The sequence below is a fragment of the Oncorhynchus clarkii genome, chromosome 9 (genome assembly GCF_045791955.1).
Source record: "Oncorhynchus clarkii lewisi isolate Uvic-CL-2024 chromosome 9, UVic_Ocla_1.0, whole genome shotgun sequence".
NCBI lineage: Eukaryota > Metazoa > Chordata > Actinopteri > Salmoniformes > Salmonidae > Oncorhynchus > Oncorhynchus clarkii.
Genome location: NC_092155.1, coordinates 48,220,662 through 48,230,767, shown reverse-complemented (window position 1 = coordinate 48,230,767; position 10,106 = coordinate 48,220,662). Strand labels below are relative to the sequence as shown.

General features: G+C 42.0%; 1 protein-coding gene across 1 annotated transcript; it reads right to left on the bottom strand.

Moving 5' to 3' along the window:
- Window positions 1-538: 538 nt before the first annotated feature.
- LOC139416449 (large neutral amino acids transporter small subunit 1-like) lies at window positions 539-9,077 on the bottom strand. Its single transcript, XM_071165065.1, has 12 exons — window positions 8,789-9,077; window positions 7,912-8,303; window positions 7,560-7,731; window positions 7,041-7,166; window positions 5,045-5,150; window positions 4,616-4,660; window positions 4,008-4,131; window positions 3,710-3,813; window positions 3,457-3,553; window positions 2,945-3,094; window positions 2,090-2,264; window positions 539-1,550 (listed from the first exon to the last, which is right to left on the bottom strand). Exons 1-12 carry the CDS (start codon window positions 8,865-8,867, stop codon window positions 1,441-1,443), a joined length of 1,680 nt encoding a protein of 559 aa, XP_071021166.1. The 5' UTR covers window positions 8,868-9,077; the 3' UTR covers window positions 539-1,440.
- Between the last annotated feature and the right edge of the window lie 1,029 nt (window positions 9,078-10,106).

Genomic DNA, 10,106 nt, shown 5'->3' with positions numbered 1-10,106 from the left:
AAAGGACATTACACTCCAAAATCAAGGGACAGAATGTGCTGTATGAGTTACCTGAATCAATTGATGTGTTTCTCATAGATGGATGGCCATTGTTCAATCACATTAAGTGAGCACTAGATAGTTCATTCAAATACTCTGAGTTAAATACATACCTTCAGTTAAAGTGGGGTTAATAAATAATATAAATCAACAGTTAAATACATACACTACTACAAAAGTTTTAGAACACATACTCACTCATTCAAGGGTTATTCTTAATTTTTTACTATTTTCTACATTGTATTTTAATACTGAAGACATCAAAACTATGAAATAACACAAAGGAAACATGTAGTAACCAAAAAAGCGTTTAACAAATCAAAATAAATGTTATTTTTGAGATTGAGATGATTTTTGAGATGATCCCTGCATGTGTATTTCCCACCATAAAGCATGGAGGAGGAGGTGTTATGGTGTGGGGGTGCTTTGCTCGTGACACTGTCTGTGATTTATTTCGAATTCACACTAAACCAGCATGGCTGCCACAGCATTCACGCCATCCCATCTGGTTTGGGCTTAGTGGGACTATCATTTGTTTTTCAACAGGACAATTACCCAACACACCTCCAGGTTGTTTAATGGCTATTTTACCAAGAAGGAGAGTGATGGAGTGCTGCATCAGATGACCTGAACTTCACAATCCCCCGACTTCAACCAAATTGAGATGGTTTGGGATGAGTTGGACCGCAGAGTGAAGGAAAAGAAGCCAACAAGTGCTCAGCATATGTGGGAACTCCTTCAAGACTGTTGGGAAAGCTGGTTGAGAGAATGCCAAGCGTTTTGCAAAGCTTTTATCATTGCAAAGGGTGGCTATTTGAAGAATCTCAAATATAAAATATATTTTGATTTGTTTAACACTTTTTTGGTTACTATGGGATTCCATGTTATTTCATAGTTTTGATGTCTTCACTATTATTCTACAATGCAGAAAATAGTCAAAACAAAGAAAATCCCTTGAATGAGTAGGTGTTCTAAAACTTTTGACCGGTAGCGTAGTTATCTAGATTTGGATGATTGTCTGAGGACCATACCAAAACTTGATGAAAATATGACTATTTTGTCTGTTTCCTGACTCGTCTTGTTGTTAGCTTAATTCAGGTCTATTGAATACTGAAGAACAAAATAGGTAAAAAAATAAAATACAAAAGGTTAGGGAAGATAAAATGTGAGGATGTTTGAAGTACTCTATACGACTGGAAAGTAGAATAACTGGAATTAAATTACTGGAGAGAGTACAAAGGGATGATACAGTATGAAAATGCATGTCAAATACAAAATATGTACACTGAAGCATACATATCAACCCTATATGTATAAACCCTACTTTACCAAGAGTCATGGAACTCTGTCACAAAAGCAATAATGAGTGTAAACATGTAATGTTCCAACTAATAGATTGACTCAGTCGTCCTTTGTTGTTTCGACTTCTTCAGCTACTTCGATGGATTCCTTCTCTTCCCGCTCTTCTGGAACAGACATAAAAATCTTCTGGCAGAACAGAGTAAAGATCTCTGAGGAAAGAAAACAGCCATTTCGCATTATTTCATTTTTAGTTGTCTTCAACACTCCGAAGGACACATTTCATTTGCACCAATGGAAAGTTTGCACCATTTTTAGAAGCACATGTGTAACTATTTAAAATTCAATGTTTTTTTATGTTTTTTCTTCCTTTAAACCTCTTTACTTTTTGTTTTATTTAATTTTGGGGAAACATGGAATGTTTTTATCTGAGTAAAAAGAAGTAAATCGGTTGGAAACCGATTTAACTGGATGTTAACCTTAGACACAAAACAGTTTGCGAAGTGCAAAAACAGAAATGGCTGCTAATGGTAATATCAAATAACCAGTCACAAATGTATCTCCAGCTTTGACAACCCATTACATAAAGGCCTAGTTCACACTCAAGCAATTGATGTATAATGACACATTTGACACATCAGGAGTGATACATTGTGATTTATGAGTTTGCCTCCACATACAGTACATCAGTTGTGCTACCCACATTTGAACTAAGCCAGTAACAGTAACAGAAACCACATGACCAGCTCACCTAGGATCTTCTTTACAACGTGGGGCTTCTTCCACTTGTACCCCAGGAGATAGGCGGGGATACCAGTGAGGATGATCCCACTGCCTATCAGGCACTCAAAGGGAGCTGCCCAGAAGGACACCACGATCATAAAGACACAGCCCAGCACAAACACCACAGGGACCACCAACCAAATCTGCCAGGGAAAATTAGATGAATGTACACAAACCCAACGGTTACAGGATGGAACTAAAAGAAACTCGGCTTCATATCACTTCAATCGTGCTATCTTGTTGCATGGAAAATATTATTTATGCCTTTTCCGGTCACTCATTTTAATTGTAACGTTTTAGGTCACCCAACTAAATTCACATAGAAATGTGAGTTATAGATCTGTCATTCTCATTGAAAGCAAGTCTAAGAAGCAGTGGATCTGTTCTATGTGGGCTATTTCTCTGCTTCCCTTTCTTAAGTTTTGTTTTTTGTACACCAGCTTCAAACTGCTGAAAATACAATGTTTTTAGTTATGGAAAATATATTTCACAGCAGTTTAGATGCTACAATTATTCTCCTGTCGCATAAATTAAAATTAAGCAATCTATAAGAATTTTACCAAACAGGAAATGGCAGAGCAATTTCAACATAGTGCATCTTTAAGTAGGCCCTGTTTTATCATCTTAAAATGCATCCATCCTTTCTCACTTCCTTAAAGTAATCACTGATCTGACATGACATACAGTAACTGCTGAAAGCAATGCATAGGACATCTGGTGTACACCAATCCAGACATATCAGATCAGTGATTAATTCAAGGAAGGGATAAAGGAAGGATGCATTTGAAGAGTATTCAAACAGGTCTTATTACAGTAACAGTACCTTGATGGGTCTCCTGAGCTCTGGCTTGGTCCAGCGGAGCCACAGCAAGCCGGCAATGGCCATGCCCACACACAGCCAGGTGAAGAAGCTGAACAGGTTGATGACCGAGAAGATGTCCTTGGACAAGGCATACAGCATGGACAGGAAACACTGTAGGGAGACATTTGGCTGATGTATTAAACCTAATCTGTAGTCAAATTGTGGGGTATGTAATTGCATTCTTGCGTTGTTTATGTACGTTGACTATAAATGTGCCTTTTTTTCTGTAAAACATTACCATGACACTTTTTAAAAGACAATAAAAAATGCATTGCGATGGGAATAACTGCTATTTGGTTGCTATGTAAAATGTTGTGATGTACTGTATTTACCAACTAATGATCTATGCCAGATTGATTTGAGTTGATGACTATGATTTTAGCCTTGCCCAATTGTGAGTTCTCAAATTGGATCTCAAAATTTGAAACCAATTTACATTTTAAACCAATTTATGGACCAATGGCAGAACTCACCGTGAAAATGAGGGAGGGCACTGGAGTGAAGAGGTCAGTGTGGACCAATCCCAGTGCAGCAGGGAGCTGACCCTCTCGAGCGCCAGCATAAAACAGCCTATGAGACAGACAGGCAAACCCTCATAATTGAGCATTTTGATACAATCTCCAGCCTTTAATTAAAGTATCAAATGACTGGATTAAACACACACAACCACACACAGATCTACACACACTCTTTGCAGAGTTATCTGTGTGTAGAACAGATACAGACCGTGCCGAGGTGAACAGGCTTCCGTTGACCGCTCCGAAGCAGGACAGCCCCACAAAGACAGGGATGAGCCAGGACATCACACCAAGATGGTACTCCCCAAAGATCTGTCATGGGAAAGCGTTACCATTCAATACTCCGAATTCACATTCAATCTCTTTATCTTTGCTATTATTATGCTGTTCCCTGTTGCCTTTTTGTTAGCAAAATAAACGACAGGCACATTATGAATGAAAAAGGGAATATCAGTGCACTGTTTTCCTGCTCCCAAAACATAATGTTTTAATAAAGCCATCCTTACCACAGCTACTGCCTCGGACTCGACCATCACACTCGGGGGGATAGTGGTGAAGTAGGCCAGATTGGTCAGTACGTACACCACAGTCACAATGGGCATGGAGATAATGATGGACAGTGGCAGGTTTCTGGAATCGAGGTCAAAGGTCATCAATGACAGATGATGATGTCATGGAGAAGCACTCATAATGTGTCAGCCAATCCAATTTGAGGTTATTTGAGTCAACTGAATTTGTGTTTCATTTCATGCAATTTCATGACTGTATTCAATGTGATTATTCTATTGTTAAATTGTATGAATGTGATATTTGAAAAACATTGTATATAAGTCATGATCTGTCATTATCACATTGAAAAACACCCTCATGCAGTCAATCGAGGGCAATGAAGCGCAATCAAAATGTTAGGACACATGTTACACATAGTGATAGACATATTTACAGGGTAGTTGTGGTAACTCTGTACAATCCTCAATAAAACCTTCACAACACATAACCCACTGAGCACACACTGGTTGAATCAACGTTGTTTCCACGTCATTTCAATTAAATTACATTAAACCAACGTGGAATAGACATTGAGAATTGACGTCTGTGCCCAGTGGGAAGTCACCTCTCTGGATTGATCATTTCCTCTGTCACGTAATTCAGGTAATTCCTAAAGGAGAGGAAACAGAATAGGACGCATTATATAGTACAACAATATTGTATAAAAAAGTATAATATTAGATTATTAAATCAGATTAGTAGCATAACATCAACCTTCTACAGTCTGCAAAACTGGAATTACATTCATAGTATGTAAGAAGCATCCTATATGATCAGATAATCTTTATTGGTTGATGAAAGTCAGATGACAAAACCGGGGTCGTATTCACTGGGCACAAAACAGAAGAAAACGAAAGCACACTATTTAAAATTGTCCAATAAGAAGCGCTTGTTTACGCTTTCCATTGCATAACATTTTGAAACATTTTACTATGTTGTAACCTAATACGACTTGGGTGTAAACATGCCCTAAGTTGTGTTGCAAAGGCCTTACCAGCCACCAAAAGCAAAGAGTCCACTGTATAGAGCCAACACAATGTTGTCGACTCCCCATTTGCTGCCTTCAAACGCCAGTTCTGGTGTCAGGTATGGCACATCACCTGTTTAGACAGACAAGAGAGGAGCATTGATATCACTGCTTGGCAAAAGGGACTGACTCCAACAAACTGAGAATATCAACAGTACAGTATATCACATGCACGAATGTTTGCTGCATGGAATATGGTAGATACACACACACACACATGTCCACACACACACACACACACACACATGTCCACACACACACACACACACACACATGTCCACACACACACGCACACACACATGTCCACACACACACAAAAACATCAACTAAAAAAATCACAATTGTTGCAGTGATTTGGCCCAATATATTTTGCCGTTGCACACCTACTACACTCTTAGAAAAAAGGGTTCTTCGGCTGTCCCTTTTGAGTTCCAGGTAGAACCCTCTGTGAAAAGAGTTCTACATGGTACCCAAAAGGGTTCTTCCTGGAACCAAAAGGGTTCTACATGGAACCAAAAAGGGTTCTTCAAATGGTTCTCCTATGGGGACAGCTGATGAACCATTTCAGGTTCCAAATAGCGTCTCCCCCCCCCCCCCCCCCCCTAAGACTGTATGTGTGACTATGTTTGACTGAAAGACATGACATTTTGAGAAATAAATGAAAGAAAATATATTTTCTTTGACACAGGCTGCACCCTCCAAACACCTAACCCTGGGTTAGTCCGTCTGCCATTGATGCACTGAAAACATCATGTTTGGCAGTTGACATTTCAACATGAGGAGGGAGACCTTTTCGATGATAAGAAACATCTATCCACTCAATTATTCACACAATGTCCAGTCCAGTGTTAAGCCTACTATAGAGGCCTACATCAGAGAGGGAAGATGCTGTCAGGATTGACTTTATTCTGTGATAAAGAAAAAGGTAGTTTTCTACTCCACTGTCTTGTCTACCGCTTCATTTCAGGTGTAAATGACATGGCTTCCATTACTTGGAATAGATTTGGAGCATTGCATGGTCCATGTGTTATATCAACTCAGAGAATCTGCTTTGCATACTGTACATATGTTACCCTCTCTCTCTCTCTCTCTCTCTCTCTCAATTTCAATTCAATTCAATTCGCTTTATTGGCATGACGTAACAATGTACATATTGCCATATTGCTCTCTCTCTCTCTCTCTCTCTGTCTCTCTCTCTCTCTCTCTCTCTCTCTCTGTCTCTGTCTCGCTCTCTCTCTTGTCCCTGAACAAGCAGGAGGGTGCATACCAATGAAGCATTTGGTCCTTATTGTCCATGTTGGAATATATTAACATCATCTGTAGAGGCAAACAATGAGACTCTTATGAGTTGTGTATATTCGTGGTCATCCTACATCAAAGGCACAGTTAAAATAAGATGAAAAGGGTGTTACAACACAGCAAAATGGCAATCTCATCAAGATTTTGGACCAATTCTGGTCCTATCTTTCCTACTCTGAGTTTAAAAAAATAATCATGAATGATATTTTCCCCCTGTCCTCCTCTCTAGACTTCAGAATCTAAAAAGCACAGCACGACAAGCTCACCGCCTAGTTTCCATGGCAACCCTACATGCAGCACCATGTTAGCCAGCGTGGCAGCGGGACCAGATGTAGTGCGAAGAAAAAGATGGCTGCACATTATATCTCTCGGACGGGTGGGTTGTCTTTACATACAAAGGTATTTTGCTATGAATTCATGAGGTGGGTGCAGATAGAACATATTACAATAGAAATATCAAAATACATTTTAGCTTTACTTTGGTATTTTATAAAGACATTGTTGGTGAAAAGCCAGATGAATAAAGTACATGTAACTAGCTAAGCCGTGGCAAAATACCTTTAACAAGCACTAACCTATAGACAGGAGGAGGGTGTGTGTCAAACGCGTGTCAGACGTACCCACACATACACCAGTACATGTGTGAACTGGGTGTTGACCTTACCTGTACCGATCTGAATGAAACCGAAAACGATGATTATGATCAGGGCCAGGAGCTTTGACGCAGTGAACAAGTCCTGGACCTTGGTGGCAGCCCGCACGCTGATGCAGTTCACAAAGGTCAATGATGCTGAGAGAGGGAAGCGCAAGGGAGAACATCATTGCACCTCTTAAAGCTAAATTGCATATGTTTTTATATATTTTGTTTCATTCGTGTCATTTGTTATTTTAGAAAATAAATAGAAGTGAGAGAAGATCAGTGGGGGAAAAAGGTCCCTTTACAGCAGGGAGAGTCCAAAATAAGACAAAAAGGAGGCCTGTGTATTGCAGCAATAATACTGTAGTGAATACAGATGTAGCTGTAACAAATATTTACTCAAGCAGCTGGCTGAGAAAGACCTGATTGGTCAATGTGTGTTACAGTTTGTGTCAGTATTTGTATATAGTTCACTATATATAAAAAAGTATTATCTCTGCAATGTACAGGCCACCCGATTCTGGTGGCAGTGCTGGTTATACTCACTGAGGCAGAGGCAAGCGATGAGCTTGGCGGCGCTGTCGGGCACACTGCAGTTTGGGTAGAGGGGCTTGAGCAGGTAGGTGGCAAACACCAGTGACACCACGTACTGGGAGGACGGCCTGATGATCAGCATCTCCACCCACAGCTTGAGGAAGGCGGCCAGCTCGCCGTACACCTACAATACAATACAGTACAACTTTTTTAATCAATTTGTGAACAACAGAGATTTGGCTTCTGCTCATATCTCAACCGCTCCAGATGCAGTAGCACACATCACACACACACACACACACACACACACACACACACACACACACACACACACACACACACACAACCCCCCACACACATGTACCTCCAGGATGTAGGTGTAGTCTCCACCCGACTTGGTGATGGTGGTGCCCAGCTCGGCGTAGCACAGGGCGCCCATGGTGGACACCACACCGCACACGGCCCACACCACCAGCGACAGACCGGCCGAGCCAGCCTCCTTTACCACCCCTGTGGGCGTGATGAAGATGCCCGAGCCGATGATGGTGCCGATGATCATGCCCACGCCATTGAAGAGCGTGATGCTGCGCTTCAGCTCGATCTTGCCACCTGCTGTCTTGGCTGGGGAGGAGGCATCTGCAGTAGGGGTGGTGGCTGCCACGGTGCCTGTGTCGGTAATGGTGGATTGGGACGGAGGCTTGGATGGATGCTTGTCCGGTGAAGGAGGCTTGTCTGGGTTGTCGGGAACCGCCTCAGCTGCAGGTGGAGGAACAGGGTGTAGGAGGAAGGGGGAACAGAGGAGAGTTCACGAGAAGGGATTGTTGGCACACTGATAGTCCAGGAGTAGCACATGGACTTTACATGCCCCTGTATTGTAAATAGACTGAAGGCTATGCCATAAAGGGAAAGTAAGAGGATGCAAGCAGCATGGGGGGGTCATAACATATCCCTGCAAGGAATCACATTATATTAGAAAACCCTAGCTGACCCCCAAACCACCTCCCTGAGTAATAGCCTGATAGCTGTGCATGACAAATACATATATATATATATCCATAAATGCATTCTTCCATTGCTGCACCAGATCATGCAGCAGCCTATGAGCGACTGATGCAACCCTGCACCATGTGGTGTCTAGGCTAGGCTACAGTGTGTGTGTTTTTGCGTGTGTGTGTGTGTGTGAGTGTGTGTGTGTGTGTGTGTGTGTGTGTGTGTGTGTTATTCTGTAGCGGTGTACCTACCCTCCATCTTCTCCTGGCCCTCGGCTGCCTTCTTCAAGCTCTCCAGGCTGCTCTGTGATTTCAGCTCTGGCTCTGCCATCCTGTCTTCCTTTAGCCCCCTTCTCTCCTTTTCCTTCCTTTATTTTTGCTCTCTTCCTCCTCCCTACGCTTCCCCTCAACTGTCTCTCTCTCTCTCTGTCTTCCTCACACCTCTCTCTTTCTCTCCTCCGATGTCTACCTCCTTCTTTTACCCTCACACGCTCTCTCTCTCATACACTCTGTCTCTCTCTCGCTCTCTCCCTCTATCTCTATCTCTCATCCCCTTTCTCTCCTTCTCGCCAGTGTGATACTGTAGTGCAGGAGAGGAGGCAGCAGACCTAGTGTGGTGCTTGATGTGGTGATAGTGATGCTGCTACCTAGCCTACGCCCACTTATGATGAATGATGGGAGAGATAGAGAGCTCAGCTCAGAGAGGGTGGAACTAGGTCATTGTCAGCTTTTGGGCTGTGTGTGTGTGTGTGTGTGTGTGTGCGTGCGTGCGTGCATGCGTGTGGCTATGTACTTTGATGTGAGCGTGACACATGGACAAAGGATGCAAAAGCTCCGGCACTCCATCTAGTGGCCATGATGGGAGAATCCAATGTCTTTGTTCTCTCTCCCTTGCTGAAAGATTAATGGGGGAAATAGAATGGGTCAAATAGAGTGGATGAACATTTATTTGATGGAGTATAAAGCTTAAGAAAGCACTGTCTAAATACATACAGGGATCTACTGTATTTCCCTTGGGGTACAATCCTTGCTTCTTACTCTTTGACCCACCTAACCAATGACTACAAGGGATAATAATATGGAGGTAACCAAACATTTTAACCCCTAATAATATATGAATACGTGTGATGATTGAATATGACATTGAAACCTTGGCTGTCATATTCTGAGTCATCACCATATATATATATACAAGCTGTGTGTGTTTTACTTATCTCCACTAGATGGCTGTCTAATATATGCATTCACCTAGATAACCTGATTATGGTTGTGCTTGCTGGTCATTTCTGTTTTGCTACATCCAAGCTGGCCGCATAAGTATGTTTTCACCAATGGTACATTTTCATAAAAGTGCATTCTGAGAATGAGCCCCGTTCTGTTCATGCGCTAGTATTACTTGCATTTCTATCGCACTGACAAATGAGACTCGTGAGAACCAAGCTCCGTCCCATGGAACATCTTAGCCACAAATGGTAACGCACAAGCCGAGTAACTGCGAACCAACGCAGGGCACTTTCTGCCATGTGTCCGGGGACTTTCCCCTAGGCGAGAATGGAGAAACTTCGTTCTC